Source organism: Mchenga conophoros, linkage group LG5 (assembly GCF_057382185.1).
Source record: "Mchenga conophoros isolate Kocher_MC1m ecotype Shallow Benthic linkage group LG5, M_conophoros_male_GT1.1, whole genome shotgun sequence".
Lineage (NCBI taxonomy): Eukaryota > Metazoa > Chordata > Actinopteri > Cichliformes > Cichlidae > Mchenga > Mchenga conophoros.
This window is the reverse complement of record NC_140530.1, coordinates 26,195,376-26,213,101: the sequence shown is the minus strand read 5'-3', so window position 1 is coordinate 26,213,101 and position 17,726 is coordinate 26,195,376. Positions and strand designations below refer to the sequence as shown.

Genomic DNA, 17,726 nt, shown 5'->3' with positions numbered 1-17,726 from the left:
TGTGAGTGTGGGCCATTTTTCACCTCTGATGATACCGCAACATAATTTAAATCGGTCTCCATTGTTCCTGTTCACAAGTTTCATCGTTAGATATCTGAAAACACCCAAACAGTCAGCTGATAGGATAGTTGGACACGATGATCAAACCTTTATTGGGTTCAGGATACTGTGCCATGTTTTTGTTTTTCCAACATAGCGCCACTTAATCTACTGTAGCCGCATCACTACAATACCCCAAAATGAAAAACAATCTGCACAGTTTCCTGTAAACTGAAATCCCTTTTTCTAATCATGTCTATTCAAACCAAACCAAAAGATTTCCACATGCACATGCAAGAGGTTTCAGTCAGAGAAACACATTGGGCACCTTCTCAAAGAGGTTTTAACCAGAGCTAAAGGGAGTTTGGGGTATTGTTATAAATCTTTCTTTACTATAAGTGAACAAAGTGTTGGTGATCAGCCCCAGAGGCTCACAGGAGTCCCAAAAACCTGGAGTTCGTTTTCTGTCTGGGTACCCAGCCATCGTTCAGATCATCAGAAGCTCCGTCCACCTTTTATGTCACCATTGGAAGATTCCTGAAAGCAGCCAGACCAAGAGGCCAGTAGAGGAACTGCAGCTTATAGTGCTTCCCACAATGGCTTCATTTTATTTTCCTCACAAAGGCACCAGTCTTTGTTGGAATCGGACTCGACAGGTGAGGAAGTGTGTGAACTTACCACCCATAGAGCCACAATAGCCTTATTAGGGGGAAATAAAAAGCAAATATCCTTAAAACGGCTGATTTTAGAGCGATTGTGTTTGTCATTCTGTTCCATGCTGACAAATTTCCTTCAGTGCTAAATAAAATTAAAAGAACCCAATTAGAGGAGCATAAATAAGTAACAAGTCTCAACTGTGACAACTCCAATCAAAAACAGGTGAAACTGTAGTAAAACCTCTAAATGTTTGGTGGATTTCAGCTGACATGTGCTTCTTTAAAGCTTCTCAGTGCAAAAACTTTTTTGTTGCATTTACAGCCGAAACAAACAAAGGTACTTTTCTGTGTGCAGAGAAGGGGCGAGCATGCGTGTAAGTCGATATCCCGGCCGCTCTCGTGTTACCTTTTCTGCAGCCACACTGAGGCCCGGGGTCTCACACACATTAGCGTGGGAGGGAACGAAACTATAAACACCACAAACCCTTTATTTATGTGTATACATTAAACATCTTCAAGGTCTACATCAAATGCTACAACCGCACCGGGGGATCGTCCAATCAGAGCGCGCTGCCTCACATGTTCTCAGGCGCAGAAACTCGCCCTGGGGCCAGTTTTTTTTTTTCCTCCTCTCTCAAATCCTCAGTTTGAGGAGATTTCAGTCACATCTGAATGAGACATTTGGCACACAGACAGCACATTTTAGCTTTGTGTGTTGTTGTGAGGCTACACTGGATTTTAGAAATGTCAGCACTTTATGTGTGTTGCATTGTTACACTTGTTATTTAACCTACTTTGTGCAAAGACAGGGAGGAAAAAAAAAAAAAACGACATCCTGTGAGAACACTGACATTTTTAGACAAGAGCCTTAAGTGCAACTCCTATAGTGCAGTTGACCAAGAAGCATCCAGTCAGACCTTTAGATACTTTGAGTTAATACGACATTTTTAGCTCAAATTTTCACCACCAGGACAGTATTTTACTAGCACAGTTTTGTTGTCAGGGTGTGTGCTGCTGACATTTTACTTTCGTTATTTTTGTTTAGCCCTACCAACATTTTAACAAGAGGCTTTGCCTTTTCTTGGGTCAGTATCCCAAAGAATGAGCAATTTTAATAACATGATTGCTTCATACAGGCAGCTGTACAAACTCCCGGGACTCTGGTGAACCCATGCCAATAGTAACAAAAATAAATAAAACAATACTAATAAATGAATAGATGGACATTGAGCAGTTTTAAAAATTAAAAAAAAAAAAGGGGGGGCAGAGAACTACGTACTGGGGGAAATCCTCATTACAGAAATGTTCTTATGACTCGCCTGGTTGATTCATTCTGATATAAAGAGCAGTTTTTAACTTCTTCAAATTTCTTTAACAGCTTTAGATAATTCACAATGATTTAAACCTTCTAGACTTAACAAAAACTACCTTTACCTCTTCAGACAAACCAGGATTACACCAGTGAGTAAACCGACCGTCTATACTTAGACATTATTGCTTCTCAGCGAGGAGATGCGTAAGGTGGAGTTGAAGCTGGACCCCTTTGGATCAACAGTTTCAGCTGGCCTAAAGCCGAACGACTTTTCCCAGTAATTTTAGTATCAGACAAATGCTGTAATGCAATAAAATCATGACAGTTTCCCAAAGTTGTGCCACTTTCCCAACACAAGGATTTGAGCAAAATCGTGAAGAGCTCCTCCAGTTAAGTCAGGAATAGAAAAAATAAAGCTCTTACTCTGAGAATCTTTGAGCGTTTCACAGAAAGTTACTTCTTCCAGTTTGCCACTTATACCATAACCTCACAATTTTAGACTAGACCAATAACACTGCAAAGAGTTTACATGGTCCAGAGTTACCCGGTCTCCACAATAACCTCAGTTCACAGGCTCTGAGGAAGAAATGTATAATTAAACCCACCGAATGACGAGGAGAACTTGGGGAATGTGCTGGTGTTTTTCGCACTGGTGGTTTTTATAGTGTGTTAGCGCGAGCTTGCTCTGACAGCGAAAACATGAAAGCAGTTTTGTCTTTCCCTACAAAAAGAGAAAAAAAAAAAAAAAAAGTGCTTTGTTCCAACACCTTGGGTCATGCTTCCTTAATTTCTCTAATGCCATCCTTCAAGGTTGAAGAACCAAAGAATAAAACACTGCAGATGTTATCCAGATTTATCTAGTTATGCTTCTAGTTTTGGACTTATTGTATGTGACACATGCTGTGATCTGGTTGCAATTACTGATCTGGTTGCAGTTATTCTCAGTGATGACACACAACTCTACAGAGGCTGTAAACAGGGAGCTGAGGATGAGACTGCGGACTTGAAAACAACCTCATCTGGACGGCCCATGTTTCTGCTCCTCTACATGCTGACACAGTTCAGTCAAGCCACAGTAGCAACATCTGCAGCGAAGAGGAGCGAAGGCCGGAGCCATAAATATGACACCGCCATGATGGCTTGTTCTCCTCCTGGAGGATGGAAACCAAGGAAGTGAAACAGATGAAGGAGCAAACAGGTTTCGGTAAGAGTGGAGCGATGAGGTTTCAGTGAGCGCAAACACGGCCAACTTAAACACTCCTCCGTCCAATGACTCAGACACAGGAACCCTCCGAGAATCCTAAAAGCTCCAGTTTCCAAAGGAAATGAAAACAAATCATGAACTCTGCACTTAATTATTATGTTTTAAGTGCTGTGCTCAACTAAAAATCCACTGCTGTTAAATTTAGTACGAGTGTGAAACTGATTCTCTTAAAAAGAACATTTAATTTTAGAAACTTGGTTCTGGAGACTGACGCTGGTTAGTCAGCCCAAACCAAGTTTCTGTGAGGTCACCTAAGAAGATGTTTGAAAGCAATCCTCATCCAATCAGCAGCTTACACGACTGATGTGGAAACTTAAAACCAGCACAGACCTTTAGTCATTAGGCTGATATAGTCTAATAACTGAAAAGTTGGGTTTAATTTATCATTTGTAACTTTTTTTAATATTTATTTATTTATTTATTATTAAATGTAATGAACACCAAAGATCGATGGGCAGCTGTGGCTCAAAAGGTAGACCAGCTCATCACTAGATCCTTCAGGCAAGGATGCACTGAACAGATGTTTGGATCACCCATTGAGTGATTGGGTATCCGAGACAACGGGCCTGATGCAAGGTCTTTGTCCCTCAGAGCACATCAAGAACTCAAACTGATATCCACCCACTTACATTTGAATGACAGTAGGATAGCTCGATACTGTATATGAATGCATTTAGAGAAAACTGGCAGGTCTCCATTTCATCCACAACAGATTGAACGCATCTAATCCAAAACATTCAATACTGAAAGTGGTCCCCAAGTGTATATGGGGATAACGCTGAAGGAGAGGATCAGCCAAAGACAAAGTAAAAAGCATTACCTGGTTTCTGTCACAGAACTTCTACCATCACATCTCACAAGAGTTCTTTCCTGAACACCCTGAAGAAAGTCTTCTGCTCCCATCAAATACTGTAATAATTTTACACCAGTTTTCTGATTTATACAAGTATCACATGCAGTTCATTAAATGATCAGAAATGACAAGAAGAGGTGCACATTTATTCAGATAAATTTTTTATACTTCTTTAATTGGATGCTACAAAAAGAGTGACTAAATGTTCTGTAAGGTTGTGATTCCCGTGTGCTGCAACGTCACCTGCATTTCCTCACAGAACAATCTCTGACCTTTCTCATGGTACCTGAACACATCATGAGGCATGCTCCTAATGCTCCAAGTTACGTGACACTTCCTGTTTATTAACACCCATACTCATCCGCCACCCTCAGGTTACTTCGGCCAATCAGCAGCTCTGTTTACTGAGGTTGCCATGACAAGTAGGAAGAATGCGTCTCACTGGCCCGACCTTGAGGCCTTTCTGCCAGTGTTATCAATCACTCCTCTGTGTGTGTGCGCGTTCAGCCCCCACACCTCCATCTTTGCCTCGATACCGACTGTTCTTCACAGTGATGAGACTCAACAACAATGTCACCAATTCAGTTTCAGCCATTTCTGGTTTCTATGAAAGTGTTCATTCTGGAGCCACTGAATAACTAACCTTAAGAAAGTCTGTCAGTGAGCCAAAAATCACAGAGAGAGTCTGTGGCTGAAACCGAACATAAATGAGGATATTACAGTTTGAATTACTGTGAACTAATCAGAGTCAGGATGGTTGGGTACCAATGCTGCTGCACTGTTTCGGTTTGGTTTTTTGCAGTCATGTTTTCCCCATTATTCCAGGAAAACTAAGAAATCTCGGTCAGAGACTTTCTATAAAGTCTCAGTGCCTCATGCCATCTTTCAACATTTAGATGGCAAAGCTAATAAGCAGCAGAAATATCGGCCAGTGGCATCAGTACATGCCATCTTAGTGAACCTGTCAGTAGTAGTTGCTAGTGTTAGCTGATAACTTGACCCTCTTGTACAGGTATGGTCACTTCTGACTTTAAAAATAAATAAAAATTTTACAGCAGCCAAAACTCCAATGCCGACACCACAGTGGTCATGTCCACCCTTTGCATTAAGCATAAGGTGTGGCTGATTCTCAGTTATTCAGGTCATGGTGATCTTACGAGCTTAAAAGGAAAATACTTAAGTCCAGTCACTTAAGTTCTAAAACCAAAAAAGGTGGCGAGTCCCATGTATTTACCCTAAGGTATGAACCCTACAGAAGGTCATTGACCCATTACTGATCATCTGTGTTATCACATCAGACAGCGTGGAAAAAGGTGGGCGTCATTACCACCAGAGGTTTCGGGTTAAACGAGTAGATATCCCACCAAATCACATAAACTATTGAGGTCACCTGACACAAGTTGCGAGTTGGGGTTGAGATGCTTGAGAAGGGATCTCAAGTCTGCATTTGTAGGTGGCTGTGAGTTTGTGTTATTCAGGGGACAGAGACGGCCCGTTTCGCTCGTCTTTCAAACCAACCGTCTCCTCAGTCCAAAGTGTGAATTCTGGCATCCACGAAAGAGTGGCCTTTGTCCTTTAGACGTACAGCTGAGTTTGTCGAGATGATCTTCTCACACAGCTGCGTTTCTCCCATTAATGTACTCGCCAGTTTTGCTGGCATCAAGATTATGATCAGGTCCAGGCCGGCGGAAGATTATAAAAACCGCAAGTAACATGACGTGCATGAACAGTTTCAGAGTTTGTGCTTCAGTGACTCTTCGACTGACAGCAGTTTCTCTTATCTGTGTTTTGAGCTCTGATAAAAAGTTTAGAGTGGTAAACTAACACACAAAAATGAAAACAGAAAACACGTCAGAAACACATCCAGAAATCTGTGTCAAAGCCTGAACTTTAAACCGAGACCTGGCAGACAGAAACCAAACATCTATCAGCTGTCAGAGTTCAATGAGGCGAGCTGGACGTGGACTGTTGTTGATACACATCACCATGGCAACAAATGGCCAAAAGAGAAAGGGTGAACTCAAGAGTGTGAGAGTGCGTGCACGGTGAGGTTTCTGCTCCCAGAGAGGAGCAGCCAGCCAGCAGATTAGCTAATATCTCACCGAGGGAGGCAGCACTAAATGCGCCGAGAGCGGCCCGACGCTCGTCAGCAGATATGAAGACGATGCACATCTTCATTATGGATTTATCTGTCAATGATTAGTCATGTTACAGGAGTGTCAAATCCATTTAGTACAAAGTCAAGACTCAGAATCAATAAGTCTCGACTCCCGTTTTTCCAGGAAGTGTCAAGTTTTAAATTCTTTCATTGGAACATTTTTAGAAAAGCAGAAGCCTGACTGGATGTAAACGTAATTGCTGCGCACTCAAAAGAAAAAGTGAACATTTGTCTAAGATACTGAAGGGTACAGACTACACATATACAATATTGTATATTTGGGTCAGAAGGACTCAGTTTCGGTGTAAAAAGCTAGCTATTCCAGGTGGCATTAGGTGAGTTTTTTCCCCAACTTTCAAAACATTAGTCAACATTTTCCTGTGACAGTTCCCAGAGTCCTAAGGCATTCCAGTCAGTCGTCCTTCCACGCAGGTAGCAGTAAAAACAGCAGGACAAGAAGAAATCTAATCTTGCAGATCCAACTTTGTGTCAAGGTCCAGAAAGACTAACACTTTCAATACAGGCGATTCTTTTTATACAAGTGTGGCAGCTCTGAATTCACTAAACGTCATACAACAAGTGTGTTGAGGTCTTCTATGAGTTTACTGAACTCTATTGAGTTCCATGTCTGATCAGTCACATTCAGGGGGTCACGCTAGGTGAAGCAAAGGATAAAAGCAGGATTTTTTCATTTTTCCCCCTCATTTGTGTCTCCATCCCGCCCATGACCTAACAGTCAACCTCAGTACGCCATGCTCGAGTACAATAATTTCCTAAAATGTAGCTGGATGACAGGAGCCAACAGAGGACACAGCAGTGCATCTTTTGCAGAACAGTTTTAATCTTTGAGGTATACTGTCAATTAGGCGTGGCATCGAGCAGGACAAGAGGAGGAAACAATTAGTTCTTTGTTTTAATAAACCGTTTCAGCCCCTTCACTGTGAGTGTGGGGCATTTTGATTAACAGTAGATCAAAGTATAAAGATTTCACACCATCTCACATCTGTTGTGAGACATGAGAAACAAAGACTCGAAAGAACACAAAAAACCCCAAAACAAAAAGCAGGACTGATTGTCTGCTGCCGATTGAACAACCAGGAAAGTTTGACATTCTGAAAATGCAAACAGAAGTGGAAAAATTCTCCCACTGAAAGCTGGGGTTGTTCTTGGAAAAACAGGGCCTGGAGGCACCACAGGTTAACTCTGCATGTAGAAGAGGTCACGCCGCCTGATTAAGGTCACACCTGAAAGCTACAGATCCCGTCAGGCCTGTTCTCACCTGGTTCCTCTCACACTGAGGCAGATGTAGAACAGCACTGCAAACGGGGACAGAAACCAGTTGAAGGCAGGATTATTCAACTAAATTTACCAGCACAGGTGACGTCATATTCCTGACACAATAAATGAAGAAACACTAATCGGGGCAAGCACAGGCTAAGAAGAGCATGCAAGCAATGCTAGCTTGTAGAGTGTTAGTAATGATCAGACAGGGACATAAAACAGACTACAGCTACTTCTCCATTCCAAAACACAAGCTTCCATTATATGATTTTGTGCAATTACACAAAAGCTGCACTAGAAACAGGAAGCAGAGACATTTCAGGCTTCCATAAAAGCAAAACGTTATTTAGAACTTAAATTTTGCTCAAGTGACAGAACTGTCACTCTGAAGGCAAGGCTGTGAATATTTAAAGCTACACCTAGAGAAAGAAGCACCACTATCTTATGTGCTCTGGTGCAAGGTTATCCTGGTAGCAATGTAGCTATTTATCTTTCACAGCATGCAACCATCGAGGTACCCGTCTCGTCTGCATTTTACTTTAAACATAAAATGTTATGCAGAGCGTGTGAATTTATCCAAACAGTTGTTCTTTTGTTCAGATGTGTGTTTAGTTTTCACACTTGAGTCACACCAGTAGCAGGAAAGCCACTCAAGGTAATTATATGCACTGCAAGTCATTTATGCAGCTTTAATGTTGGACATGTATAAAAAATAAAAATAAAAAAAAAAGATTAAAAAAAAAGTATTTGGCTCAAGGCTAAATACTTACCTCTGCTCGCCTTACAATTTGTCCCAGGTGGTTTGTTTAATTGGTGGCGTTTAGCACTTCTGTCATGCATTCACGCTGGTTTTGCACAGATTTCCATCCAGTGTTTCCAAATCCTAAATTTGTTTTTCCATGCAGTTATTCCTCATTTCAGCCTCAGCAGAAACCTGATAAACTAGATGTACACAAACTGCTAATAACAACGCAACACCTCCATTACACCCATCGTGATTTTTTCCAACTCCATATTGTTAGTCTATAAGCTTTGCATGATTCCCAGTTCACACTAATGCCATTTGTTTCATTCAGGGCCACAACACATCCCCTGGGTTCAACTGCCTGAAACTATTGCCTTTCGGCCATCTTTCTACTGTTTGGATGCCCCTCATGGTCAGACATGGCCCATCTTTATAGCAGTTTGAAGCAGAGAAGAACTACTTGTACAAACAAGCATGTTTTAATGAGCATGCGCTGTCTGCACACACGGGGGACTAATAAAAGCGCTATACAAATACAGGCCATTTACCATTTACTGTGTCACAATGTGTATAAGGCAAAGACCAGCTAAGAAGCCCCAGTGACTCAAACTGTTTTAGCCAACATAGGATTAACAGATGAGCAAGATAATCCAGATGTTTTTCTCCAACTTAAACTGATCACGTCACAGCTACTCCATAAATCCATCAGCTTTCCCAATCATGATGCAGCACACCGGTCTGCACAAGTGGATGGGCCAACGCCTTCACACCTCTCAACTCACTGGCCAATGTCCAAAAAGAGGTAGGCAAAGAAAGTGTGCATATAAGGTGTCGCAATCTCAGAATGATGATTCCAGCTCCAAACATACACACAAGGTTCATTCAGGGATAGATTTCTCTCTAAGGCGGTAAAGATTTGCTTCTTAAATCAAACTCCTGTCAGAGGATAAACACGGCCTCTGCAGAGATTCGGGAACCTGCAGAAAAAGGCGTTACAACACGGCAACTTCGCAAGCTCCAGCTTCATGAACAGTTTTCACCTGAACCATGCTGCAGAAACAAATTAGTCATCTGGACCAGACATTTAGCCGGCTGCATTAAATGTATTCATTCACACATACACAGAAGTTCAACTTTCAAGTCCAGTCAAAGTTTATTTTTAAAGCACATTTTAAACAACCTCAGTTGACCAAATGTCTAAGAGAATGTACACTATAAAATAACCACTAAACACAATATACACTTAAAAACCAAACAAACCAAATAAATAAGAGACTGTTCTTGCTTGTTTTTGGGACTTACTGAGCAGCATATACTGGCTTTTATTATCCACATAAGTTTTTAAGAGTGTTGAGGGCCTGGGCAGCTTATATGTGAAAAGGTGAGTTGCTCCTAAGATTAGGAGCTACCACTGAAAGCTCCATTGCCTCTGCTTTTAAGCCCGGATCTGGTAGGATTGTAGGGTTTCACTGCGGTTGCACTGCCTAACGAAGCTTAATAGTTATTCCGTAAACTATTAGGAGTTAAATATGGGTGATTTCACTTTGATTGTCCGGCATATCTAAAGGCCACGATGCATAGCTGAATTAAGTGGAAGCTGAGATGCAGAGGATGGGGGCAGAGGCACAAAGACAAAATACGCCAGGAAACCGGTGGGTGTTCCTGTGTTTGCTGCTCTGCTGCCAGCTGAGGAGGAAACCCGCTGCTGTACAAAGTAGTGCTTTTTTTCCCTTCGTCTTTTTTGGTCAGCCAACCCAAATTTAGCATTGTTGGTGTGACATTAGCTCTGTAGGAAATAACTACATCTTCAAGCTGACGCCAGTGTACGAGTTTCCAATCGCCAGAGGTTAAGAAAAAACAAACTACGCCACAATCAAATGACTTTAACGTCTAGACGGCTAAGCTCGTGATCTCTCAGTTCAAAGTCCAGGTAACTTGTGTGACTCCATCCTCCTGCTTACAAACACCTTCTCTGTGACACTGCTTGAAAACTGATAGGCCTGTTCTAAAAATCATACCCTGCTTTATCCTCTTCGAGCACTAATGAGGAGGCAATATTTATTGAATCAACATCACCATGCTGTCAGTGAGACTTGAAACCAGCTATTCAGACAATAAACTAATCAGGAAAGTGTTTACCAAGGTCGTAAATAAGATTCAAGTCACTCCAATTCTGATTTTATGATAAAGGAAATTTCTTTGGCAAATTAAATAAAAGACAGAAAATTTAAGATTGCGGTGAGAATCTAAGCATACAAAACCGAGCAGCTGTGGTGTAATCGATGTGCTTTATTGCTACCACTGTGACATTTGGTGTTTAAACATGACACAGATGCCCTGAACCCCGGCAGTCACTGAAAGCAGTCGACTGAGGAACTATTGATCTGCCTGGAGCTCGAGGAGAGGCAGAAGAGAGCCTGAAAGCACAGCGGCAGCTGTCCCTGAACCAAAACTTAAAATTAAACAAAGTGCATTCAAGCTCTGAAGAGGTCGCACGCACTGAAAATATTCAGTGTGCATTAGAGACAAAAGCCAGGGGCCTTCTTCAGGGGTCCCCACACCACAGCAATACATTAACAGAGCTGAAAAGGATGTGGAGTTACATCACTTTGGCCACATGCCAGTCTGTCTTCTCCACCCTCCCAGTCTGATGAGCAACTCCGTGTGGAGTCACTTCTGGTTGCTGAAGGGTTTCCTAACTATGGGGCTGGGTCGTGATATGAGCTACGAGCTTTGAGATGGCCTCGCCTCTGTGACGGAAACGAGCTTCCAGTATGCAGTAAGTCACATCGCCATTGGAGGAAATTCAGTTTTATTCAGCTCACCACTTATTTTTTGTGGTGGGAAATTAGCTTGTCCCTGAAGCTTGCACTGAATCTGTAGTTTCTCCTTCAACCAAACCCTAACCAGCTGCTCACCGACTGAGTTTTAACCCTTTGAAAGCAGAGTGGGAGCAACCTTTTCAAAAACCCAGTGGTTTCTGGCATATTTCAGCCTGCTCATGTAACAAAATAACTGTCTGTGCATCAGAAGTTAAAAGAGTCATTGCTGCAGTGTAGCTTCCCTTTGAAAAACACAAAAAACTACTGATATATACTGAACTGTGAAAACCCATCATTAAGGCTAAAGGGGAGGTTGCCTTAATGATGGGTGACAAGTCACTTTGTGGTGACTTTTCAGCTTTCCTTTATGACATTTATAGTTTAGGACCAGTAAACTCTTCCCTAATCTTTCAATAAGACATTTTTAATCTTAACAGATCGGTTTAGTGAAACTTTGTGCTCCATTTTTGTTTTATTTAAGAGTTTCCTCCACACGAGACGCAAAACATGCGCTGCACTTTTGTGGCGTGGTCTCAGGTGCAGACCCTTAACGCAAACACGTAAATGGAGTGAAAGTGTGCAGGTGAGAGGGTGATGAGTTTAAGGCTATGTCTACACTAATCCGGATAAATTTGAAAATGGCGTTTGTCTAAAAACGCTCTGCGTAATCTTAGTTTTATTGGTCACGACTGCAACACATGACTAAAATACGTCATCGTTTTCGAAAAGGCTCCAGGTTCGTGGTCCACACTGACGTGAAAACAATGTTTTCAAATGTATCTGCTTTGGAGAGCGTTTTCAAAAAGCTCAGTTTTCCTTGACCAAAAACGCCGTCTCAGTGTGGACGGAAGGCCAAATCTGAGAGAAAAAGATGAATTTTCAAACGAAAGCGTATGAGTGTGGACATGGCCTAACCGAGCTTCCACACGCCTGCCCTCCCTCACCCCTTCCTACTTGGCTCATATGCTCCACCTGTCATGGTGGTGAGGTATCTGACAAGCTGTCGGCACCTGTGAAAACACACCGGAGCCTCTTAGACGTCCAGGTGGGACCTGAGCACATTTTCACACTGATGTCGTGTGGACTTTCTGTAAAATGCGTCACAGTGAACTCAGACTACCGAGTATTGCACTGACATGCAAACATTTGTGAGATGTTACATGTGTTGCGAAACACGACTTTTAAAACGAGCCAGTACTACCTGTGCCACAGATGGCACGCCCTTCAGACTGCAGCTGAACAATAAAAAGTGAAAGCAGCTGGAGCGCTGCGCATAAATGAACAACCAGACGTGCAAGAAGGTGGTTTTGGATCAGCTCCAAATGGCCTGTCTGAGATCTGGACATGCTTCACTTCCACAAAACCAGAGTCAACGTGCCGTTTAAGCGTTCATTTAAAAAGCTAATCTAATGTTAAATCCACCTGGTGATTATGAACTCTCCACAGCTAACAGGCTCCTTTTACCCCATGAAGAAAAATGAAAACAGGTTTGACCCAGAGATGTGCTGAAAGTACATCATTCCCTTCTCCTTATCTGGCTTCACTTATTCCAACATCGATCAGGTTAATTGGAATAACCGATAAGCCAGCTCAGGGTTTATCAATGTAGTTATGAGCACGTTCACCTGAAAGAGGAAACCATGTGACTGCCCAGTAGGCAGCCGTACCTGCTGATCTCTCTTCCTATTCTGAACATAACGTGCGGTGGAGCAGGTGAAGTCTGCAGCACAAATTCCCCCCCCCCAATATGAATGAACCACATTTTTAAACCTGAAAATTCAGGATTAAACCTGAAGTTCACTCGCTGAGCCCTCAAATCCTGCTTCATCGTGCAGGCCTCTGATGTCCTACTCTGTATCTGCAGGTTTACGAGGGCCATTAAAGCAACATGATCACATGAACTCATGACATCACATCAGGATAAGAGATGGATGTCAGAATGAGAGATCAGCAGTTTGAACCCTTTCTCTGTTACAACAGAGATATTCCTGAACACACAGAGTTCAACAACTTCTGTTTTGGAACAAATTTTTCGACCAAATTTAGCCATCAGCTAACCCTTTTGTATTCAAAACACTTCCTCAAACCTAAACCCGTAAGGCAGGCCGATGGTTCCATCACTCAAGATCTTTGATAGAAGAGAGCTGATCTTCCTTCAGCTCTCTCTCTCACCAATAATCAACTACTACTTAAACAAGAGTTTGTTATAATGAACACACTATAGGTTACATAAAGTCACTGTCAGCAGGCACTGAATATTTGCCTTCTTCATAAAAGGAGGTAATCACAGTCTTCTGCTTCATGTCTGAAAGCTGAAACAGGACCAGCTCTGCCCAACTGTGTGCACGTCCCACCCAGTCAGGCAGTCATTTCCTTTCAAGTGTGGAAAAACCAACTGTCCACCACAGCGTTACGTAGCTGAACGCACTCCGACCTCAGCTCACTCGGCGTGGTTAGTTTTTTAGGTGTCTCCCTCCCTCTTCAACCAGAGTTCAGATGGAGACGTCTGATTAGGTATAAAAGCTGCTCTGGTCTCAAATGAACTCGAAAGCAGGCTGTACGCAGCTCAGCTGTGGAAACGCGACACATTCAGGCTTCTGAGAGACGTTCTGGACACAATCTGTTAGTCTAAAGTTAACCACTCGTTTAATCTCAGCAGCGGCAGGTCATTGAGTTATTTTAGACTCAAACTGCACTTTGATTTTATTACGAAAACTGCTTTCTTACATCTCAGAAATATCACCAAAGCCTGACTCACTATTGTTATTAAAAACAGAGTGCATTCATCTCTAGCTGGATCAAGGTGATCCCCCCCCCCCTCTTACAAAAAGATAACCAGCAGCTTGTTCAGGACTCTGTCAAAACATTAAAATAAATGAGGTACAGCTATTAACTCATGCTCTGAATCCATTTCATGTAATTAGTGGTGCTATTTATAAGAGCTGAACAGGCAGGTGACCTTCAGGTGAAAACGGCAGATAAACATTTCGTCAGTTTGTCAAGGACTCTTATTTTTCTGTGTTTTTGTTATTATTTGTTATTATTATTTAATATTAGTGACTTTTGTCTGTTATGCCCTTTTCAGCCTTTAAAGTATGACACTTATAAAAATAGAAAAGGCTAGAATAGCCCTCTACTGTCATTGTACAAGTACAATGAAATACTGGCACTGACTCGACTTGGTGTCACGTTTTGTGTTTTGTTTAACTGAACGATTCTTGAACAGGATGTCGTGCTGGACTGAACGCAGTTCCAATGAAAAGACCAAAACTCACCGTCTGGGAAACAAGAACCCAGACTACTCGTCACATCACAAAGCACACACACCTGGTCCTGCCAACAGGTAACCACAGGGAGGAGATGAGATCATTTTGCCTCAGAGATGACACTGACTCAGGCTGTGAATCAGCTCGTTGACACAGACCAAGGATGGGCACCAACCTCGGAGGACAGGAGTGAAGCCAGTGCACAAAGTGCAAACGCATTTAGTGAAAATCAAACGGCAGCCGCCGCTTTACTCGGCACTGCTGGGATGGAAATTTGAAAATACCAGTGTTGGTGCAGATGACTAAATTCTTCTTTCATTTTGTTTGGGATTAAAATCTCACATTTTAAATGTTGAGATTTTTTTTTTTTTTTTTTTTTTTTTTTTTTTTTTTTAAACACAGGAGTAAAAAAGAAAAATCTTTGACCAGTTTGACTACAATTCCCATAACAGCTGGGAGAAGGTCCAACTTTCATACATGATGCCTCCAGTTTGTTTTAAATGTAGGTTTTCTGTTATGAATGTGTGAAAGCCAAACTGAGGGAGCTAAAACTCATGGGGAAAAAATATATAAAGAAAATACACCTCTATGAAAGATTGGAGAGATTCTTCTGTTATTTTGTCCACCATTTACACCAGTATGAACAGCAAAACAGCTCAGCACCCTCAAAAAACATGAGCAGAGAGCCAATTAAGCAGCTCTCTACCTGACACCAAACACCTTAAAATGTCTCAGAGAGCAGAAATAACCATCCATATGCACAGAGGATCCAGAGACCATGAGTTTAACTCATTTTCATTCATTTCATAAATGAAAACTCAGGTACAAGAACAAAAAGGTGTCCTGGGAGTAACGAGCTTTTGTTTTTCCAAACTTTCAGGGACAGGTACTCTTGCTTCATCAAGTTTATGCTGATTAATCTAATTATTTAGAGCATTTAGATTTGCAGTGAATCGCCAAGCACTGAGATGAGATGTGCAAAACAAGCTAAAAGGGAAGCAGAGGGAATTCAAAAAAATTAAATAATTTATTTTCTCCTCTATATCTATCTATATCCATTTCCTCCCCACTGACTCATCAATTTCATGAGTGATGATTAACCCTCTAAAACATTACCTTAAGGGAACAAAAATCTACTATTTACAAAAGGGACGTAAACTACAAACAATGGAAATTAAATTCAGGTGTGGTTAGTCACCCAGCAAAGAGCAGCTTGTAAAGAACACGAAGCAGAATGACTGCAAAGCAAATCAAAAAAAAAAAAAAACTGGGAAGGGGGGGGAAGAGCTCTTGAACATCATTCAGCTCTGACTTTGATTTCTTTGAGTCCGAGGGTGAAATATTTGAGGAGACTTGAGTTCTCCACGAGGTCGGCCTCATTAACACAGGTGTGTCCTCACCTCTGTGGGAGACTGCTCATTAAAAACACACTCTGCACCCACAACACGCCAAACTCAATTCAGAAATCTGTCACTTAACGCTGCTGTTGACAGAAAAACAAAACCATTCACTTAATCAGAAATTACCGTGAATGCCAAGGCCAAGTTTACACCCACGTTTCTACGACTCTCACACGACCCAGATTTAAACGTTAAAATAAGTAAAAATAACCTAAATTTAAAAAGCAGTCCAAGTATTTTTGATGAGTTTACGCCGAATTAAAGAAGGACATCCGCTAGTTCTAAAGGTTTTATTAAATCGATTCAACATTACTTTAATATCGCAGATAAACGCGCGACATTATTAAAAAGATCATTTATCGACGACGTTTTGCAAGGAGTTCTTGTCGTACACTGCTCTACACGTACAGAAGCCACCGGGAATGTGAATTTATTAAATTACGGATAATTTAAGCAATAACGTTTCTTCTACCTTTTGCTACAGGCTTACTTTGAGTGCATAATGGTGAACTTGATCAGCTTTTAAGAGACTCAAGTTCCCCAATGCCTCACCTTGCTAACCAAACGCTACCAAGCGGGCAATAGCGGCGCCGTGAAACTTAAAAATCTGATATTTTACAGAGAATATTTGTGCTATCTGGGTTAAAAATCTCTGCCGAATTGAAGAGTGTGTCCAAAATTATCAAAAATCTGCATTTGCAGTCAGGTGCGACGTTTGTTCTCGCATAGAAAAGCCAAAGATATAAAATGCCTGAATTTTAAATGGTAGCCCGTGCATTCCAGGACAGAAGACGGGGCGATGAGGCTTTAAACCTGGAATAGTGAGTGAAAACTGGATGAAAACTTTACTCTGAGAAGAAATATTGGATATTCCAGTATCCCTGTCGTGTGCGGACTCTTTTATTATGTTACAAAGTTTTGTCTGAGGCGCACAGCTGAGGAGGAAGCTTCCAGATGAATGAATGGACCCGGTACTCACCTATGGACACAAGCTTTATGTTCTCCTTTTCCAGGAACTCAAGAGCCACCGACACGTTTTCCAGCTTCATCTGCCTGAAGGTGGGCCTCGGGTGGTACTTTCTGTACATCTTCTTGTGACTGAGGACCTCCAGCAGGGCGATGAGCCTCAGGCCGTCGCCCAGGTCCAGCTGCAGATCCACGATCCGCTTGTTGACGCACTTCAGGTGCTCGTTGATCCAGCGGGTAAAGGTGTTCTGCTGGATCTTCTTCCACGGAGCGTCCTCCGCCAGGTCCTTCTCTGTGGCCGGCATCTTTGATAAGTTTCCTCGCTGACTGTGTGTAAGTCTTCTGGCACGGAGATGGGTAAGAAATTACAGAAAGTTAACCGGTAAGCCTGCTGTGTTGCCGCGTTGTTTCCTCGGAGCTGCTGCAGCTCGGTCTGAACTTTCTCCGCACTAATGCCGCTGCGTTCAGGTGCTGCTCGGATTAATCAGCAGCTTCTTCTTCTTCTTCGCGTTTGTCTGAGTTGCTAGTCACCGTCAGCGACGTTTTACCGCCTCCCAACGGCATTGAAGTCCATTAAAGTCTATTTATTTTCCGCACCTTGGACACAGATGCAGACACTACACACAGAGTAGTTATAGATTCGGTTTGAATATAAATACATGTAAAAACATAATTTCATATTTCTTCTAGTTAATAACCCTTGTGTCAATGAGTTTCACCTCACATTCTGTAAATTTAGTTATTTATTTTGCATAAACCTTCATTCATTTGAGTTTCAGGCCCTCACACATCCATTTGGGTGGGTTGAAATTCGAGGCTTTATTTTTTCCAGCATTTTTAAGCCCTCTTACCTTTTTATTACTGTGGTCTGGCAAGGTTACATGTGAGAGGATGGACCTTCATAACACTCAAAGCATTTCCCATTTATTTGTTCATTGTGGAGAAATTGTAGCAAAGAAGATTT

The 17,726-nt window shown here is 41.9% G+C and overlaps 1 protein-coding gene across 5 annotated transcripts in view; it reads right to left on the bottom strand.

Annotated features, from left to right (window-relative positions):
* Positions 1–17,238, bottom strand: part of flnba (filamin B a) — a 69,373-nt gene extending 52,135 nt beyond the window's left edge. For all 5 annotated transcript variants that reach the window (XM_085274622.1, XM_085274623.1, XM_085274624.1 and 2 more), the window contains exon 1: positions 16,776–17,238. In XM_085274622.1, the coding sequence (XP_085130748.1) occupies positions 16,776–17,067 (292 nt within the window). In that variant the 5' untranslated portion in view covers positions 17,068–17,238. The remainder of the gene's footprint in view (positions 1–16,775) is intronic.
* Positions 17,239–17,726: the final 488 nt, after the last annotated feature.